Source organism: Leopardus geoffroyi, chromosome B4 (genome assembly GCF_018350155.1).
Source record: "Leopardus geoffroyi isolate Oge1 chromosome B4, O.geoffroyi_Oge1_pat1.0, whole genome shotgun sequence".
In the NCBI taxonomy this organism is placed as follows: domain Eukaryota; kingdom Metazoa; phylum Chordata; class Mammalia; order Carnivora; family Felidae; genus Leopardus; species Leopardus geoffroyi.
In genome coordinates this window covers 136,610,103-136,630,292 of record NC_059341.1, presented here as the reverse complement: position 1 = coordinate 136,630,292, position 20,190 = coordinate 136,610,103, and the positions used below count along the sequence as shown (strand labels likewise).

At 57.4% G+C, this 20,190-nt stretch overlaps 1 protein-coding gene across 3 annotated transcripts; it reads right to left on the bottom strand.

Moving 5' to 3' along the window:
• Window positions 1–1,139: 1,139 nt before the first annotated feature.
• BIK (BCL2 interacting killer) lies at window positions 1,140–19,841 on the bottom strand. Of its 3 annotated transcripts, none has more exons than XM_045464030.1 (5): window positions 19,334–19,841; window positions 4,665–4,805; window positions 3,169–3,276; window positions 2,289–2,406; window positions 1,140–1,659 (listed from the first exon to the last, which is right to left on the bottom strand). In XM_045464030.1, exons 2-5 carry the CDS (start codon window positions 4,796–4,798, stop codon window positions 1,573–1,575), a joined length of 447 nt encoding a protein of 148 aa, XP_045319986.1. In that variant the 5' UTR covers window positions 4,799–4,805; window positions 19,334–19,841; the 3' UTR covers window positions 1,140–1,572. The 3 variants fall into 3 exon arrangements, with proteins under 3 accessions (XP_045319986.1, XP_045319984.1, XP_045319985.1); XM_045464028.1 differs by lacking the exon at window positions 19,334–19,841 and adding an exon at window positions 18,715–19,247; XM_045464029.1 differs by lacking the exon at window positions 19,334–19,841 and adding an exon at window positions 13,202–13,608.
• Between the last annotated feature and the right edge of the window lie 349 nt (window positions 19,842–20,190).

Here is a 20,190-nt window from a genome sequence, read left to right as displayed (position 1 = left end):
TCTCTCTCCAAAAATAAATAGGAACATTAAAAAAATGCAAAAAAAAAAAAAAAAAAAAACAACCAAGAGGTGCCTCTAGAACGGGTCTAGCCACGGCCTGACCTACTGATTGTACAGTGGATCCCCAGGGCCTTAGGGTCAGGGCACCCACACAGGGCAAGCCCTGGGTCACTCCCAGGTCTCCAAGCCCAGTGGTGCCTGCCTGGGGATGGAGTGTTCCTTGGGTGGAGCGAGGGGTCAGGATGGAACATTCCCAGCGAGGACTTCGGAACTGGGGGATTCTGGGCCTGCCCTGTGAAGCCCGGGGAGGGCCTGACATAACCCCAAGGGACAACTGACACAGGAGAAGGAGGTGAAATCAGGCCTCAAGGCTGTGAAGGGCCAGACCTTAGAGAGCTGCAGCCTGGGAGGCCCAGTGGCGGCTGGGAGGGTCCCTTCAGTTGTGAGGGTGGGAGGGGGCAGCTGGAGTGGGCAGGACCTGACCAGCCTGGCTGGAGGGTGGGGCGCAGCACGGCTCTGGGGTTGAATGGAGGAGGGCAGGGAAGGCTCCCCAAGCCTAGGCCCTGGAGGGGACAGCAAGGGGAGGCTGGAGAAGATGGGGGGCTGAGGGGCTGGAGGCAAGTGGCTCGCCCCAGCCCAGCGTTGGCATCTGAGATGGGGGACTGTGGGTGGAGGTGCAGGGAGTCAGAGCACAAGTTCTGGGAGGAGGGCCTGGCGGTCTAGAAAGAGCACTAGGTCTAGGCCTGGGGCAGTCTGAGCCCGCACGGTGAGAAGCCTGGCCCTGGTGCCCCTTCTCCCCTGCCCCCGCACCTATGTGAGTAGCCCCACAGGCTACACGGCCAAACACGGGGAGGGTAGGCAGCCCAATTATAAGAGACTGACAGCCCAAAGGAAATAATCCCTAACCGTAGGTTTCAGGCACCAGGCAGGGCAGAGGAGCAAACCTGATCGTGTTGGGCCTAACTGTGACAGCAGGTGCAGGAAAGAGCCTGCAGGCTGTGTGATCACGCGCAGGTGGCTGGGCGCCCGCCCCGCCCTTTCTCTGCCCGCTCCCCTTGCCCCCCCTTACCCGCCTTGACTCTCCTCCGCGGGGCAAGAGGAGCCCATGCTGCAGACCCCAGAGAGGACCAGAGACCAGCTGGAAACCAACATTTTATTGAGCTCTCCTACCCCTCCCAAATCTATTCCAGCAGATTCTTTGCTGCGGGCATCACAGACACGGGGGTGCGGCCAGCACTCCCCCCGTTGCCCGCTGTGTGACCGACCTGCTAGAGGAAGGACCGGCCACTGCGCAGCGTGGGGCCCGGAGAGCAGGCCCAGCCAGGCCTTGGCGCGGGCAGTTACCCAGTAACGACCCCAGAGGTATAATGAATTCATTTCTCTTACAAAAAGAAAAAGAAAAAACTAGTATGAAACCTCAGTAGTGTCCCAGCACTCAGAGTTTAAATATAAAAAAAAAGGGATCATCAGAAAACAGTTAAAAAGACAACAAAACCAACTGAGGCCACCTCCAGGGTGGTGGTCAGGGGGGGCGAGGCCAGCCCCGCCCCCGTGCTGAGCAGCAGGGGACAGTCACTGGAGGAGGTGGAGCCCCCAGCCCAGCAGCAGCACCAGCAGCAGCAGGGACAGCGCCAGCCCGCGCCCCGAGTTGGGGGACACCTGTGGGACGAAGGGGGAGGGGGAGGGGGAGAGAGGTGAGGACCTCCAGCCTGGAACAGGGGTGCCCATTCTGCAACGCCTCCTACGCCGGCTCCGCGGACACGGGGATGAGCCCCGCGTGGCGGACGGTGGGGTGGGAAGAACGAGTCAGGGAAGGTGGGGGACACAGGAGCGCCCCGCTCCGAACGGGACAGGTCTGGGCCGAGGTGGCCAGAAAGAGAGCACAGGTGGGGTGGGGCAAAGGCCCCCGAGGACAGGGCAGAGGAGGAGAAGCCAGGCCGCCCGGGCTGCCAGTCTGCTGGCGACTCGGGCCCCGGAGGAAGGAGGAGGGGGGAGGAGAGGTGCTCAGGAGGAGGAGGCGCCTGCTGGGCAAAGGAGGGAGGAACCAGCCACGTCTGCCCAACGAAGCACGAGGGCAGGCGGGGAGGCCGGCAAACACGCTCCTGAACTCGAGCATGGAGTCCTCAAAGCCAGAGGCCTCTGGGACCGGGCACGAGTAGCGAAGAGGAGAAGCAGGCAAGACAAGACAACAGGGAGTCAGTGGGGTCTGTGGCGCCCCGAGAGGACATGCCCCAGGGAGCGTGTCACCACGTGCAGGAGGGGAAGGAGTCAAGGTCACGAGATCTTACCCTGCTCCTGAGGGTCAGGAAGCCCCAGATCCGTATGTTCTCCCTGAGGTTGGCCAGACCAGCCATGAGACTCCTGAGAACACCTCTCAGGCCCGTCTGGTTGTAGGTGAAGGCCAAGCTGGGAGACAAATGGGGGGGGGGGGGGGGGGCGGGGCCATTACTGCAGGAACAGGGACAGAGACGGCCTTCATCTCAGGGCACCCCTGTGGGGAGCAGAGGGCCTCGTCCCCTCGCATCCACCGCCAGCCTATCCCCCTTCTCCGGGCGGCTCCGTGGATGAGGGCCTCTCTCCATGGGCGGTTTCTGGGCCTCAAATTCATCCAGTTTCCCGTTTCCTTCCCCCGCCCCTCCAGGCCACTGGGAGTTTGGTCTGGTTTCTGGAGCTGGCCCTGTGGAAAATGCTCCTCTGCCCGCAGGCCCAAGGAGGCAGGTCCAGGGGAGCACGTCCTCCGTCCAGAGGATCTCTGTTGTGATGGAGGCCCAGGCTCGCCAACAGAAGGCTGCCTCTCTGGGGACCAAGAAGAAACCACTCTCACTCTGGTCTCGAACACCCCCACCTTGAGAAATTCTGGGAGGTTCTGAGAACCCACAGAGATGCTGGCAGATCGTGAAGGCACAGCGTGCTCAGGACAGATGCCTCCGCGCAGGACGCACGGACAGCTCCCCCCCCCCCCCCCCCCCCCCCCCCCCCAGCACACTCGGCATTCCCCATCAGCACGTGAGGTCAAGGCCCTTTTGGAAACGTTCGGCCTCAGCTCGATGAGGAAGCAGACAAAGGCACTTGGGTTCCGCTCGTCTGGTGCCCGCGAGCAGGGGCTGCGGGCTCGGGGCTGCCCGGGAGGGGAGCGACTTCCTCCCAGGGCCTGGGGGCGCCGCTCACCTGTACACGGCCATCCCGGGCAGCTCGCCAACGCGGGGCATCATCCACCTCACCTCCATCTCGTCCCCGATGAAGGCCAGCCGCATGGCCACATCGTCGGGGCTGTTGCTGTAGGGAGGGCACGGGGAATAGGGGTGTGGTTGTGCACTGACCCCACACACCCAGGCCCACCAGGCACCGGGCCCGGGTTCTTGGGGGGCCAGGGGCAACAGAGCGAGGTGTGGGAGCAGAGAACCTGCCAGCGAGAAAAAGCCAGCGAGGCCCCGTCCGCAGGTGCATTCCCTGACGTGCGGGCCCTCGAGGGAGGGCAGGGAGCCATTTAGCGCCTACGTGAACAGCGGGTTGTTCCCCCCCCCCCCCGCCCCGTTCCAGGCTCCCCCTCCCCTCCAAGGATAACTCAAGGTTGGAGAGACCACCCAGCGGGGGCTAGGCAGGTTGGGGCTCTGAGCCCCCTGGATCACTGGGACTGGCTTCCTATGAAGCCTCGACTTACCCTCCTCCTGGTGGGAGGGGTTCTAGGACCTGCTCCCTGCTTCCCAATCCTCAAACCTCCTGGTGTCCTCACTCCTTTCAGAAAGGAGGGGCTCCCGGGCCCCTACGCTCACTGATTGGAATCGCGGATGGAAAGAGGTGCCCGCGCTCACACCTGATCTCCAAATCCGACACCTTCCGGGCAGTGGGCCGGCTTCAGCCCCGCTCTCGGGGGTCTGCCCGCACACTCCATCTGGGAATTTCCAGGCAGACAGGCCTCCCAGCGGATCCCGGCTCAGCCCCGGCCACCTGCCCAAGTTTCCCCGGGGTCCGTGCTCTCTTATTCCAGCGGTGCTGAAAGGTCCGATGGAGGGTTGAGGGCCCACCTCTATCCCAATACCCTGTGGGACCTCAGCAAAACACTGCCCCAGGCGGAACGTCCCCTGTTGCCATCTACGAGTGGAGCAGGGACAGAAGAGGAAGCAGGTTTTCAGGTCCCTCCAGCTCTAAAATCCCAACCAGCCCCAGTGCCCAGGTCCAGGGCCTAACAGAGATTAAGAGAATCAATCCTGAGGCCTAAGGCAGGAGAGAACCATCCAGATGCCAGGGGCTGATCCTGGGAAGACCCCTCCTTTGCCGCCCTAACAGGAGCCATGTGGGAAGTCGCCTCAGGCTCCGTCTTGATTTTCTAAAATCTGGAACCAACTCAGAAGGCCGGGAAGAGGCGATCGCAGTCACTGGGGGCCAGGAGACACCCGGCCCCAAAGCCACAGGTCTAAGCCATTTTGGTAGCAGTGCCGAGACCCGTCCGGGGAATATGCTGGATGCCGAGGGCCTCTGCGGGCTGGTTATCAGAGCAGAGCTGCCGGGCCCAGGGCAAGGCCTCCACAACCACACCTAGGGAATTTCCGCTCTGGAGCCCTGCCTAGGGAGCCCACAAGGCCTGCTCTTCTAAGCATATCCTGAAAGTCACTGACCAGAAATGGGGGGTGGGGTGGGGCTCCCAGAGGGTTACTGGGACCTACCTGTTAGGGGAGGGCCCAGGATCATAGTACTCCACGAGATCGGTCATGCCAGGAACGTCCAGAACTTCCGGGCCATGCTCCTGCAGGAAGGTGCTCAAAAAGACGTTCCTGGAGAGGGGTCCTGCGTGAGACATTTCTTCTCTGGGGGAGAGAGAGACACTGACTGAGTCCTGGAGCGTCTAAGTCAACCGGGACTCTCCCGTCCTCACTTTCCCAGCATGCCTTGCCGTTGGTGGGGAGCACATAACCCAGTTCCGGTCAACGAGGCCTCAGAAGTCTGACGCGGGAGTTGAGAGGGAGCGGCCTCAGCCAGGGCGGCTCTTCCCCCTCCTTGCTGCCTTCAACACAGCAGTGAAGGCTGGAGCGGCAGCAGCCATTTTATGACCCCAGGGTGTTGAACATTAAGGATACCCAGCGTGCCAAGAATATGCAGAGGAGGCAGGGACAGAGCCCGGCTCTCTGATGGCATGATCCAACACTCGCAAAAACACAAGCCACAGCCAGCCCAGCTGTGGAAGAAAAATAAAACCCAGGGCACACGGGTGGCTCAGTCTGTTGAGCGTCTGACTCTTGATTTCGGCTCCCGGTTTCAGCTCAGGTCATGATCTCACGGTTGGTGAGTTCGAGCCCCACGCCGGGCTCTGTGCGGACGGTGGAGAGCCTGCTTCAGATTCTGTCTCCCTTTTGCTCTGCCCCTCCCCCACTTATTCTCTGTCTCTCTCCTTCTCAAAATAAACATTAAAAATCAAAAAAAAAAAAAAAAAAGGTCTTAAAAGAAAAAGAAAACTCAACACGTTCAAATCACCATTCACATATTTAGCACTCCTAGTCCAATTGTGGACTCCCAAGTCGTCGCCGGCGATAGTTAGGTAGGATTCTGTGACCCGATTCACCACAATTTACCCCACACTGTACCGAACAGCCGTAGGTCCAGAATATGATGAAGGATGTGGACCCAAAGGACCCGAGTTCAAATCCCAGCTGTGTCACTTAGTAGGTGTGATGCTGCGGGAACGGGCACCAATTGTTATGACCTTTGCACTTCAACCCACTGTCTGACGATAACGGCCTGGGCTTTACGATTTTTTCTGATTCTTCACGTTAGCCTGCCCTGAGTTGACAGAACCTTCTCGTCATCTCGTTGGATCCCTAACCTTCAAGGCAGGTATTTAGTAAGAGGACACTGGCGGCTTAGAAAAGTTCAGGATTAAGCCAAGAAGAGAGAGAGTGAAGTCTCACTGCTCCCCAGGTCCCGGGTGGACAATGTTCATCCCTGAAGCGGATCCCGCACGCGGGGACCCTCCGGGGACACCGGGTCTACACCAGAGTGTGCACACAAGTTGCTTTCAGCATTAAAGGGTGATGACTGGAAACACAAACACAGGACACAGGTTCACGGGAGCAGAGAAGAGAGTTTGGGTCCTCCAGGTGTTGAAGGGCGAGTCTAGACAGGTTATTCTCAACACAGCATCCAAAACGCGGTCAGATTTGGGCGCGCTGTGATGTCATCAAGGGCGCAGACAGGTATTTGAGGGGCTGGGGCACTCTGGCCTTTGAGAAAGGACACCACACAAGAACAGCATTGTTCCAGAGAGACTAGATGCCCAGAATTGGCCTCAAGAGGGCTGCTTCGGTTTCCTAAAGGGAAGCCAGTAGGCTCACGTCTGTTCCAGATGAAAGCCCAGCTTGAAAGGCAGCTGTAGCAGGAGCGAGGGCTGGAGAAATCAGACGTGTAAACACAGCCACAACGGCCACAAAGAGCCCGTGGCCTGACATATGTCACCGCACCTGTCAGGGCAGCACCATCCCCTGTGGGCTGAAAGGAGCCGTCGGGTCAGACCTGGTGGTGGGGGGGGGGGGGGGGGGGGGTGCGGGGGTACTACCACCTGCTGAGGGCACCTGCAGGCCTGAGACCCAGCGACTCCCTCCCACACCATCAGGCCAGCACGCCCCCAACAGGGAGGGTCAGGTGGCATTTCTAAAAACCCGAAACGTTGCTGCCAGCAACCTAGCAGCACAGGCACCGTTCTGAGTGCATAATCCTTATTCATCTGTTCCGGGGAACGCTAAGTAGCAGTTAAAAGCTACGAGGTGTGGGGCACTTGGCTGGCTCAGTCTCTGGGGCATGACTCTTGATACCGGGGTCATGAGTTCAAGCCTGACGCTGGGCATAGAGCTGACTTTAAAAAAAAGAAAGAGGAGCGCCTGGGCGGCTCGGCCGGTGAAGCGTCTGACTCGCGGTTTCCGCTCAGGTCATGATCTCACAGTTCATGGGACGGAGCCGGGCGTCGGATGGGCTCTGTGCTGGCAGTGCAGAGCCCGCCTGGGATTCTCTCTCCCTCTCCCTTTCTCTCTGGGCCTCCTCTGCTCGAGCTTTCTTTCAAAATAAACAAACACTGGGGCGCCTGGGTGGCGCAGTCGGTTAAGCGTCCGACTTCAGCCAGGTCACGATCTCGCGGCCCGTGAGTTCGAGCCCCGCGTCGGGCTCTGGGCTGATGGCTCGGAGCCTGGAGCCTGTTTCCGATTCTGTGTCTCCCTCTCTCTCTGCACCTCCCCCATTCATGCTCTGTCTCTCTCTGTCCCAAAAATAAATAAACGTTGAAAAAAAAATTCAAAATAAACAAACATTAAGGAAAAAAAGAACTCACCAGTGAAATCATTTAGACTGCTGAAATAATAAAAGATGCAGAATATTCAAGCCACGGAACAAAATGCGATCATTTCAAGAGGATCAGAGACGATTTCTAGCAGATATGAAATGGATATGAAATGAACATTCCCGTAGGAAACAAAGAGAATCACCTCTTGGAATCACGGAAGAGTTTCAAGGTTGCCAGATACAAGATCAACACGCAAAAACCAACAGCAACAAGGCAACCAGAAAATACAGTAGCAAATAAATCTGTATTTGCAGACATAGAAGGCTTGCAGTCAGGAATGAATCTGATTTAAAAAAAATAATGTTTATTTTTGAAGGAGAGACAGAACACGAGTGGGGGACGGGCACAGAGAGAGGGAGACACAGAATCCGAAGCAGGCTCCAGGCTCCGAGCTGTCAGCACAGAGCCCGATGCGGGGCTCGAACCCACGAACCGCGAGATCATTACCTGAGCTGAAGTCAGACGCTTAACCGACTGAGCCGCCCAGGCACCCCTTCCCTGTATCTTTTTTTTTTTTTTTTTCAATGTTTTTATTTATTTTTGCGACAGGGAGAGACAGAGCATGAGCCAGGGAGGGGCAGAGGGAGAGGGAGACACAGAATCTGAAGCAGCCTCCAGGCTCTGAGCTGTCAGCACAGAGCCTGACACGGGGCTCAAACCCACAAACTGCGAGATCATGACCTGAGTTGAAGTTGGACGCTTAACCCACGGAGCCACCCAAGCACCCCAGGAATGAATCTGATTTTTTTAAACATGACTGGGGCGCCTGGATGGCTCAGTCGGTTGAGCATCCAACTTTGGCTCGGATCATGATCTCGTGATCCGTGAGTTCGAGCCCCGCGTCAAGCTCTGTGCTGACAGCTCAGAGCCTGCTTCAGATTCTATCTGTCTGTCTGCCCCTCCCCTACTCACTCACTTTCTCTCTCTCAAATATAAAAGTTAAAAAAAAAAAAAAAAAAAAGACTTAAAAACAATTAAAAAAAAATTTAAATCCTTAAAGCTTTTATGGAGAAAAATGTAAGGGGCACCTGGGTGGCTCAACTGGTTAAGTGTCTGACTCTTGGTTCAGCTCAGGCCATGAACTTGCTGTCTGTGGGTTCAAGCCCCACACTGGGCTCTGTGCTGACAGTGCACAGCCTGCTTGGAATTCTCTCTCCCCCTCTCCCGCTCACTCACTCTGTTTCTCAAAATAAACTTTTAAAAAAAGTTTTAAAAAGAAACACGTATCAAACTTCAGCAAAGGGCACGAAGGACCCGGAGAGAGACAACTCTCACAGCTGAGCTATTTTAACACCACAGAGTCTGAGGACTGAGTACACCCTTCGGTTTGCACTGGGGGGGCATTTAAGGAATTGGGACCAGGGCCTCTGGCTGCCCCCAGGCCCCAGGGAGCTTGGTGTCTATGCAAATGGCAATCCCCCAAGAAAAGCAGCCCCAGCCCTCATTTGCATCCGCCCCCAGCAGCCCTCACCCTCAACACCACACCCCAGCAAGGGGCCTGCTCTCTCCCCAGAGGCTGCGGTGTGCTCCCATGGAAAGCCCTGCCTCCCCGCAGCCAAGGGGCCACTACGGGACTTCGGTGGGTGGGCACGTAGCCCGAGCCTCCCCTTCATCCACTGTCCCAGCATCCATCCGCCTCCAGCAGACCTTCCCAGGATCCCTGGGCACCAAATGGGAATGGGGCCCCTGAGCCCTGCAGGAGCATGTGCCTGACCACGGGCACCCCACGACAGTGACCACGAGCACCCCAGCTGGCGGGGGCGGGGCGGGCGGGTAGGGGCGAGGCGGAGGCCTGCGTCTCACTAGCTCCAGGGCTGGGTGTGCGGTAGGATGGGACCGCCCCAGCAGACTGAACTGTTTGGGGGCAGGGTCTACACCGTCCCCTCCTAAGGGTCCCCCGAGCCCACCAGACTGACCTCCAGTCTGAGCTGACCGGGGACAGACACCGGGGACAGGCTCCCCTCTCCAGGTCTGTGCTTGCTAAGCTTCCAGCATGGGACCCTCTGGACAGGTGGGGGGAGTCTTGGGTGAACCTCCTAACCCCAGTGCTCACTTGCTCGGGCAAGGCCTTCAGTTTCCTCACCTATCAGTTGGGGATTAATGACCCCAAACTAATAGGGTTCATTTTTCCAGGCAAGAAGCAACACAAACTGCCTACGATAATCCAGACTGATGTCTGAGCACCTACTTCTGTCCGGCCCCGACTTGGCCCTGACTTAAGCCCTGTGCAAGGATTCTGATGAAATGCTCACCCAGCCAGGCCTGGGTGGCCCTTAGGGCTATTAGATCTGAGGGGGAGAAATCAGAGTGTGGTCAGGGAGGTGGGAGCCAAGGTCCCTGAAGCAGTCCCACCGCCCCAGGGGATCCCAGAGCTGGTCACCTCCCGCCCGGCTCTTCTGTAGATGCCCAGCCGGCCTCCAGTCTCCACCAGAATCTCTCCAATCTGATCTCCGTGCAGCAGCCTCAGATCTGACCCGGCCACCGCTCCACTCGGCTCCCCGGTCCCCTCGGGAGCTGTGGCACGCGGCTATCAGGGCCCTCTCTTCTCCCCCTGGCCACCTCACCAGCCCCAGCACTGCCAATCCAACCTTGGCCAAGGTTCCCACACACTTAAGACCACGTGCTTCCGTGAACCACGCTCTGCCGAGAGCTCAGCCCCCGGCACTGCCTTCCTAGGTCCTCTGAGCCAGGCTGGGGGGGGGGGGGGGGTGTTCAGGGAGCTCAGGCAGCCCCTGTCCCTGGTCCCTTCTACTCCAACCGACCACACTGAGTTGCTGTTTCTTCCTCTTTGGGGGTTTACAGCACGGACCCTCTGTGCCTCCAGCTTCTTCCCCTTCTAGATGAGGATACTTGGGGCGCCTGGGTGACTCAGCCAGTTAAGCCTCCGACTCCAGCTCAGGTCATGGTCTCGTGGTTCGTGGGTTCGAGCCCCGCGTCAGGCTCTGTGCTGACAGCTTCAGATTGTGTGTGTGTGTGTGTGTGTGTGTGCGTGTGTGTGTCTCTCTCTGACCCTCCCTCGCTCATGCTCTGTCTCTCTCAAACTAAATAAAACATTAAAAAAAAAATTTTTTTAATAAAAAAATAACAACCGAGAAATAAAAGAGTAATGTTAATGTCCCAACACCAACACCACGTAAGGTGACAAACCGGGCGCTTGCCATCGTCACTGATCTCTGGCTTCCGGCACACGGCACAGAGCACGTTTGTCAAATGACCAAACAAAGGCCGTTACTGAGGTCACTGGTGGCCCAGGGGCCTGGACTGCTCTTAAGCATCTATTTTTCTTCCAGCAGATTTGCAAAAAGGCAGGCGCACCTAGCCATGCGTCCCCACCCAGGCTGCAGCCCACACGCTCACCCTCCTACACATTCCGTGGAAACACCAGCCAGGAGTGCTCTTTTACTGGCGGAGCTGGGGACGCCAATCTCGCCTCTGGGCAGAAGAGTGCAGCCCACACAGCCACAAGGACACCTGCGGGGCTTGGGAGATGGTGAGGGGTGGGCTCTGGACCCAGCAGCCTGCGGTTTCCTGAGTCTCCCCAAGCCCAGCCTTGCCACGTGTCCCTGCACGCCTTGGAACAGGTGGCCACACCCCTGGAGCCCCATCAATTCCCACAGGTCACTGGAGTCCTGGGTACGGGGCCAGTGGCTGCGGGGTGGACCCAGCCGAGAAACCCTGGGTCCTCAGTTCAGTATTTTTCCATCGGGGCTTCCCACCCCCACCTGACCCAATCCCTAGCCCTGCCGCTGCCCACGACGGGGGTGGGGTCCTGGTTTACAGAGCACCCAGCGCTCAAAGCATCAGGTGCTCGCTCAAGCATTAAAGCCCTGACCTCAGCCGAGACAGACCCAGGTTCCTTCCAGTCCCAGTTCTGCCACCGCTGTGTGACCAGGACCCGTCACCTAATTCTGAGCCTAGCTCAGAGAGGGCTCTTCTGCATGGACATAGCACAGCCTCCAGAGCAAAGAGTAAGATTCACAGATACAGCTGTTGCCCCCTTTCTGCCCCGCAGCAGGGGCTCCAAAGCTGGTTAAGGAATCAACAAACCCGGGAGAGTGGGAGATTAGTATCTACCAAAGTAGCAAGTGCACAGAACCTTTGGTTTCTAGGACTGTTCCTATACAGACCTCTGCATGTACCCGGCAGCCTTGAAAAACATAAGCAACCAACCAATCAGTGAGCGCTGATGTGCCAGGATCTTGAACGCACATGGCTACATGCACACAGCAGGGAACAGAACAGCTCGTAACTGTAACTGTATTGCCCAGCGTGTGTAAACAATAAAAGACATAAACAGACAAACACTTCTATCTGCACAGATCATCTCCTGAAAGAGGCAAGGAGATTAGTGAAGAGGGGAAGGGGTCGCTCTGGGACAGAGCAGGGGCGGGGAAGGGGACTGAATCTTTTTAACTGTCCGCTTTTGTGTTCTCGAACCTTTACTATCACCCACGTGCTGTGATCGTAGATTCAAAACATAAAGCAAAAACTGTTCTGGGGTTAACAGCTGGAATTTTTCTGAAATGGAAATAATTTGTCTTAAAGGTCTATTTCAGGAATCAGGTCGCCAACCCACCCTCCCCACCTGGTGGGGGAAGTCTGGCCTCCAGCCTCCACCCTTAGGAACCTGCAGATGCCCAAAACCGCTCCTCTGAGGCAGGCAGGGCTCACTTCCCTTGAGTGATGGAGAAATTAACTGGGGGGGGAGACAGGGAGCAGCGAGAGAAAAAGGAGACAGAAGGAAAGAGGCAGAAAGGGGTTTCAGGTAGAAAGACAAGTTGGAAATTCACCCCTGGAGGGTTGTGGGAGTTGTTCGGTGATCTGGAAAGTGGCAGCTTGGGATGGGTCCCGGGAGCCACAGCCCCGCAGCCCTCCACCCCCGGAACCCCAGCACAGATGCTGGCCTGACCCACTTGAACCCAGGTGGCCCATCTCGGCTTGGCCTCTGTGGCCTCGGGCAAGGACTGTCCTCTCTGGGCCTGCTGCTAAGGGCTCTCGGGGATTCCACGTCCTTCTTTTGTGCAGCTGCGGAGTCCAGCCTCCCTCAGGAGGAGGTGTCTGCCCCACTTCACCGACGGGGGATCAGGAAGGTTGAGAACGGAAATTCAGAGCCTCTCGGCCACCCAATCATGCTCCCCACCCCCGGGCTCCAAAAATACATCGGCCTAGCAACGCAGGTTGACGATACTAGAAAAAGGAAGGCAGCTTTGACAATTACGAGAAAAAAAAGCCTTGCTGGGGCCTGAAACGCCAGGTAAGTTTCCCCACTGAACAGTGACGTAACGGACATGCTGGGGCCGTGTATAGGGCCCAGTCGTGGCCCGATACATCGTTGAGCATCGTGCCTTCTGAGCACGTGAGCGGGGAGGCTGGCATGACGGCGAATGTAAACCACGCGTGTGCGGTATTCGGCATCAGGCACTTTACAGGCCTGACCCCTCCGGGAGGCAGAGGAACATCACCCACCACTCAGAAGAGGTTTAGAACTGGGAAGGGCTTGTCCCGCACCCGAGGCGAGGGCGGGAGCTGCATTAAACCTGGCCTCCAACTCGAGACACTTTCTTGGCCTCTGCAGCCGGCTTAGGTCAAAGTCCGGCGGGAGTCTGCTCAGGCTTGATTCAACTCCAGGTCCCCGGAGCCCCAAGCTGGGCCCGATTCATCAGTACGCTCAGGAATGTTTGCTAGTGGAAATGATGCAAAACCAGTGCATCGTTCCCCCCCTCCCCCGCCATCCCATCCACACCCGGTCAGGTCGGCCACCACGAAAATGGAAAGAGGTGGGTCGGTGTAGCAACAGGGAAAGAAGTCATGGCAAGATGAGGATCCTCTGTGATGCATTTATGCAAATACCCACGGCTCACTGCTTCTGTTCATTACCTATGCACAGGGACACTGTGCCACGGGGCACTCGGCTGCTGGGCCACCTGGGTCCTAGTCCAGCTTGGCCGTTTGGCTTTGGACAAGTTCCTTAGCCCCTCTGGACCCCTAATTCCTCGTTTGGAAAACAGGCCTTGGGGAGATTTTCTTTTATGTCCTTTCCTGCTCAAGACACTCCAACCTAGAGAAGGCACAACACAAGCATTCTCTTGGCGACTGCTTTTGCAATTGGCTTTACCCCAGTTTGCTGTGCTCTGGATGTTTGTGTCCACCCCCAAGTTCATACATTGAAAACCTAATGCAGAGGGTGACAGTATCAGGAGGCGGGGTCTTTGAGAGGCAATTAGATCAGGCAGGCTCCACTAATGGCATTAGTGCTCTTTTTTTCATGTTTACTTATTTATTTTGAGAGAGAGCTCGCACATGCACCAAAAGGGTGGGGGGGGGGCGGGGGGGGCACAGAGAGAGAATCCCCAGCAAGCTCTATCCTGTTAGCATGGGGCTCGAACCCAGGAACCAAGAGATCATGACCTGAGCTGAAATCAGGAGTGGGATGCTTTCGACTTCAGGTCAGGTCATGATCTCACAGTTTGGGAGTTCAAGCCCCACATCGGGCTCTGTGCTGACAGCTCAGAGCCTGCTTCGGATTCTGTGTCTGTCCCTCTTTCTCTGTCCCACTCCCAGTTGTGCTATCTCAAATATTAAAAAAAAAAAAAAAAAAGTCAGACGCTTAACCGACGACAGAGCCACCCCGGCACCCCAGGATCAGTGTTCTTCTAAAAGAGGCCCAGGAAAGCTCCCTTCCGGGCCCCCAGTCCCCCACTCAAGGATACAGGAAGTCTGTGGCACCCTGACCTTGGATTTCCAGTCTCCAGAACCGTGAGAAATAAATTTGTGGTTTATAAACTACCCAGGCTGTGGTGTTTTGTTGTAATACACAGTTCAATAGAGTGAACAGAAAGCAGGTGTGGAAACAGGGCAAGGAGAATCCAAGGGATCCCAAAGTCCTCCTTGGTATCCAAAAGGGGACCCAAGTGGATCCCTGTGCTTATCCATCACCATTAGAAAGGACAGGGTGCCGGGGCGCCTGGGTGGCGCAGTCGGTTAAGCGTCCGACTTCAGCCAGGTCACGATCTCGCGGTCCAGGAGTTCGAGCCCCGCGTCGGGCTCTGGGCTGATGGCTCAGAGCCTGGAGCCTGTTTCCGATTCTGTGTCTCCCTCTCTCTCTGCCCCTCCCCCGTTCATGCTCTGTCTCTCTCTGTCCCAAAAATAAATAATAAAAAAAAAAAAAAAAAAAGAAAGGACAGGGTGCCAAGATACTACCTGGGCCTGCAGTTTTCAAGTTTAAAAAGCATGTATTTAAAATGAGTTCTAGGGGCGCCTGGGTGGCGCAGTCGGTTAAGCGTCCGACTTCAGCCAGGTCACGATCTCGCGGTCCGTGAGTTCGAGCCCCGCATCAGGCTCTGGGCTGATGGCTCAGAGCCTGGAGCCTGTTTCCGATTCTGTGTCTCCCTCTCTCTCTGCCCCTCCCCCGTTCATGCTCTGTCTCTCTCTGTCCCAAAAATAAATAAACGTTGAAAAAAAAAATTAAAAAAATAAAATAAAATAAAATAAAATAAAATGAGTTCTGGCGGTGGTGGGGGTGCCTGGCTGGATCGGTCGGTGGAGCCTGTGACTCTCGATCTTGGGGTTGTGAGTTCAAGCCCCACGCTGGGTGTAGAGATGACTTAAAATATAAAATCTTTTTTAAAAATAAAAATAAAATCTTTAGGAGTCCCTTTGTGGCTCAGTCTAAGCATTGGTTTTGATGACCTCACCGTTTAGGAGTTCGAACCCTGCATTGGGCTCCGGCTGCCTGCTTCTGATCCTTGGTCTTTCTCTCTGCCCCTCCCCTGCTCTCTCTTGCTCTCAAAATATAAACATGAAAAATAAATAAACAAAATCATTAAAGAAGCATTAACTAATTACAAGAAGTTCTTACCATGTGTTTAAAAGGAGTCAAAGACAGTGCCCTGCTAGGCCCGAGGTCTGAAGGGCCCAGGGAGAGAGACACAGCCCTCAGGGATCCTTTCTTCCAGAATTTTGGGTGTTCCCTCAGTGTAGAGGAGTTTTAAGTACTCCCCGAATCCTGGTCAGTAGTTTTTGGGATTTCCATTTCCTCCCTAGGACAAAGTCCTCAGGTCCCCAGAGGCCAGCCACCCTGGCCCTTTTGAACCCTCAACCTGACCTTCTGGCCTCCTTCTGCCTCCCCAGGCTGGCATGGCCGGGGGGGGGGGGAGAAGGGGGGGGAGGATGCCTGCTGCTTCTTTCAGACCCAGCCCAGAGCCCACCTCCTCTCTGCCCTCCCCAAGACAGAATTAACTGCCCCTCATCTGAGTTATCCCAGCACCTTGGGCAAACAGACCTGGATTGGGCACCTAGCCCATTGATAGTCTCATTAAGTGTTTACCTGTCTGTCTGCCCCAGTTCAGAGCAGGGACCTAGTGAACAGGGACAGTGAGGGGGCAGGGGAGGCAGGTAATAGACTGTAAAACCGATCGAGGGACAGATCACAGGGACAGGCAATTCCTGGCTAGGAGACCCTCACCTTTTGAGAGCCCAGTAGGAAGGGTAGTTGTTGAGAAGGAGGCGGAGGCTGCGTGCATTGTATACAGTCAGTGCTCACTAATGAGAAACCATCACGAACCTGGGACCCCGGGCTGGGGAGAGGTGCATACCATGCTCACCACCTCCCAGTCGGAGCTGGGATTTTCCTGATGCGTCACTGTCTGCGTATGGGCAGTCCGGCAGATCCGTGCCCTCCCCTTCTGAACTCTGCCTCTTCTGAGCTCCAAGCCACAGGCACACAAGTGCCAACTTGGGGTGGGGGTGGGGGGGCAGGAACTCGCCAGCCTAAAACTTCACGTCACAGTGACGCCCCCCAAGTAGCCAGACAGGTTGCTCTTGGCTCTTAAGCTTGCACTTTCCTCTCAGTCCGGGTGACAAGGTACCTTCTCCCACCTCCAGAAAAACAGGTTTACCGTGCGCTGCCCGGCAAGGCCCGGTGGGTGTTTTGTATTATCACATCCTAATATTGACACTACGAAAATCAGCTGCCCACCCAGCCCCAGCCTCGCTCCCACCAGCCTCGGTGCCAACAAGGAACTGGGGGCCGTGGCCTTATTTGCTTACATTCTGTATGTCTCCCAGGGCCTGGCCCCGGCCAACCAGTGGCAGGACAAAAAGTTGAGGGAGTGGCTGCCTGTGTCCACTCCGGACCCGCTGCAGGCTTCCTGGCCGCGACCCACAATAAAACCCGAGCGTGCCGGGAACTTCCTTGAAACCTCTTGGAATTGTTCTGAGCAGGGAGAACAAACAGCCGGACTCTCGTGGGATCCACTAGGTTGGAGGCAAGGGGAAGCAAGAAGCCATTAATTGTCTACAAACTTAATAGGGTTCGCTAAAAACAGGATGCTTTCCAGGGAGAGGGGAAAATACCTCGGGGGTCAGCTTCAAGGCTCACCAGCGGACGGAGCCATCCCCCAGCAGCCCCTTCCATATGTTAGAGGGCCGATCGGAAGAGAACTGAACTGAGCTGACACTGCTCGCTGCTTTCTTTGCAGCTCTGTGAACCCAGCTTTCATACCCACCTAATAGCACTTAAGATACGGGGGCGCCTGGGTGGCTCAGTGGGTTAAGCGGCCCACTTCGGCTCAGGTCATGATCGCGCAGTCCGTGAGTTCGAGCCCTGCGTCGGGCTCTGTGCTGACAGCTCGGAGCCAGGAGCCCGCTTCGGATTCTGTGTCTCCCTCTCTCTCTGTCCCTCCCCCGCTCATGCTCGCTCTCAAAACCGAATAAACGTTAAAAAAAAAAAAAAAAACAAAACTTAGGATAATTAACACGCATACAGCCCTCCATCCAGCTTCTTCCCAGCATGCCCAGGCTGTGAGCTGCTGGGGATACTCCACTAAGGGTGACATTTGGTCCTCCTGTTCTCATGGAGCTGCAGGCCAGGGTCACTAAGCACAAAAGGGTAGCACAATCTCTTTAGTGTCTCGAGAAAATGTAAACTGGGGTCCTTGCTCAGAGGCACTGGCAGAAAGAGAGGAAGGGCTGCACCTTTGATGAGGTAATCAGGAAAGACTGCTCAGAGGAGGCAGCATGGAACCGAGATAGGGAAGAGATGATGAGTCTGATACCCGCATGCCCCTAGGGACTGTGCTAAGTCTATCATCACTCCTTTTCTCTCAGGCCTCTCGCCATCCCATAGAGAGAGGGCCTCACAGGATCCCTGGTGCTTGCAGAAACATCCTTGCCGAGGTAGTTCCCACCAAAAAAAGGGGGGGAAAAAAAAAGTCACCTGGCAGCCATCTTAGAAGGTTGATGAAACAGGTTTCTTGCCCAGAGGGCGTTCTGAGGCCCTAGCTGAAAGCCCACACCCTGGAAGCCAGTCTCCCCAGATGCTTTAGACACTTTAAACCAAAAACAGGCAAAAATAAGCTTGTACCGCGTAAGGTTGGTAAAGCTCAAGCGGCCACAGCCAAAGCCATCAGTGACAGCCCTGTGACCTTGAGGTTAAAATGGTGGGAAATCCCCCAAATCCTGGAGCAGGAAGGGAAGGGTGGTAAAAGCTGAAGCCACAGGCAAGAGGGGCGGCACCAGCCAGGTGCTGAAGCTGGGATCCAGACCCAGCTACAGCCTCAAACAGACCATTTAAAGAGCCAGTGTAAAACCACACTAGTAAACTCGTACGATGCGCCACTCCGAAGAATCACCCCAAAGGCATGCCCAAGATAAGTAGAAATAAGGTTGGAGTGTTCACTCTAAGGGAGGCCGCTGACAGCCACCATCACTTGGGTGGGCGTTCCCCACACCTGGTGGGAAGCCTCGCAGACCCATTTCACAGAACGGGCAAACAGGCTCAGGAGGCCGAGGGGCCCGTCTAAGACAGACGCCGTTGGAAAGTGGCCGGGTGGAGAGTTCTGGCGGGGCTTCCAGACAACGGCTCTGGGCTTTCTGGCTTGACGGCTTGCAGGCCGCCTCCTGGAACCAACTCTCCATGCGCAAACGAGGCCAGCACAGAGCTCCCCTGTGCGCCCCCCTCCTCGCGCGGGAAGGAGAAAGCTGATAAGCCTCCCTTCCTGGGGAGCTGGAGCGCAGCTCGAAGAAGACCCGCTCCAGGGCCCGGCCACGGTAGGTGCTGGGGAAAGTGTTACAACTGCAGCCGCAGCAACAACGTCCCGCCCCCGCCGCCCCCCCCCCCCCCCCCGCCACCCCCGGGGTGGCTCCTGCCAGCGAAAATTACAGTAACGATTAACGGTTTTACAAAGCGGTTTCGCGCCCAGGAGGCCGGGGCTCGTAGCGAAAGCGAACCAAGGCCGGCGCACATCCCCCCCCGCCCCGCCCCCCACACACACACCAAGCGTCCCCGGCCTTGTTTTGGCCGCGCGGGGCTGGCGGCGGGACCCCTCCGGGCCACCGGCTGGACCGCGCCCGCGGCCCCTCCAGCGGGTCTGCGACGCCGGCGGGCGCACCTGTGCAGGCGGAGGGCAGGTGCCGGGCGGCGGCCGCGCCCCCGCTCCGCGCGCAGTTCCTGTTCCGGACTTCCCCGCGGCCACAATAAAGCCCTTCTCCGGCCCCTGGCAGGTGCGCGGCGACTCGGGGCGACTCGGGGCGCCCCGGGTCCCGGCGGGGACCAGCGCCCGACGCCATCTTCCCGGACTCCGGGTGGACACCGGGCCGTGCGGCCGGGGGGCTGGCGGTCCCGCGCTCCGGCCCGGTTCGCGGGCGGTGGGAGCCGGGCCCCGGGAGGCCGAGCCGGTGGGCGCTGCGGGGCGACGGGGTATCCGGCCCTCGGGGCGAGGCGCCCCATTGCACGGAGGCGGAGACTGAGGCCCGCGCGGGCTGCGGCTGGTACAGTCGCCGGCGGGGGCCTGGAGACCCCGCCAGAGAGGGTGCGTTACGCAGCCAGCGTCCCGAAACGTCGCCCGAAAGTGACACACCGACAGCTGCCCAGGACGGAAAATCCTGGGCACAGGTCCCCCACCTTCCAGCCGCTCTCTGCGCGCTCACCTGCCGGGCTCGGGCTTGGCGCGGGGGCGCAGGGCAGAGGGGCTGGGGCCACAGCCGGGGGGCGGCAGGGCTCGGACTCACCTCGAGTCGGAGGTGGAGGTGGCGGTGGCGGCGGCGGCGATGGTGGCGGCGTCCGGAGTGATCGGGCCGGGAAGCGTATTGTCTGCGGCCGCCGGCCGGCGCGCGAGCGTATAAACCGCCCGGCCCCGCCCCGGCCCGCCCCCGGGGCCGCCTCTCCCGTCGAGGAGCTCTGAACCCGGGACCCGGGTCCCAGTGGTAACAGAACTGCTACAAGTGTGATGTTTACTTGTTTGCTGCCTGCCCGCGGCCGTCTGCAAGCTTGTTTGGCGTGTGCGCGGGTTCCCCGCACGGCGGTGCGCACAGTGGGCCCCGGGGAGGATTCGTGGGCCGATCCGCTGGCTGAATTTGGGTGTTAAGACCCAGGATCCTTACATGGATGGTCCCGCGTCGCCCTCCTCGCAGTCCTAAGCGCTCGGTGCTGCTTTTTCGTGCCCATTTTACCAACGAGGAAACTGAGGGTTAGAGAGGACTTGCTAAAGGGCAGTGGAAATCCTCAAATATACATGCTTTCTGTGCTAGCAGTTTCGGGAGTTGGGTTTTGTTTTGCTTCTCTCAATTTTCTTCATCGTGGTAAAATACACATAACAGAATTTACCATATTGACCATTTTTTTTTCAACGTTTATTTATTTTTGGGACAGAGAGAGACAGAGCATGAACGGGGGAGGGGCAGAGAGAGAGGGAGACACAGAATCGGAAGCAGGCTCCAGGCTCTGAGCCGTCAGCCCAGAGCCCGACGCGGGGCTCGAACTCACGGACCGCGAGATCGTGACCTGGCTGAAGTCGGACGCTCAACCGACTGCGCCACCCAGGCGCCCCTTTATTGACCATTTTTAAGTGTACTGTTCAGTGGTATTA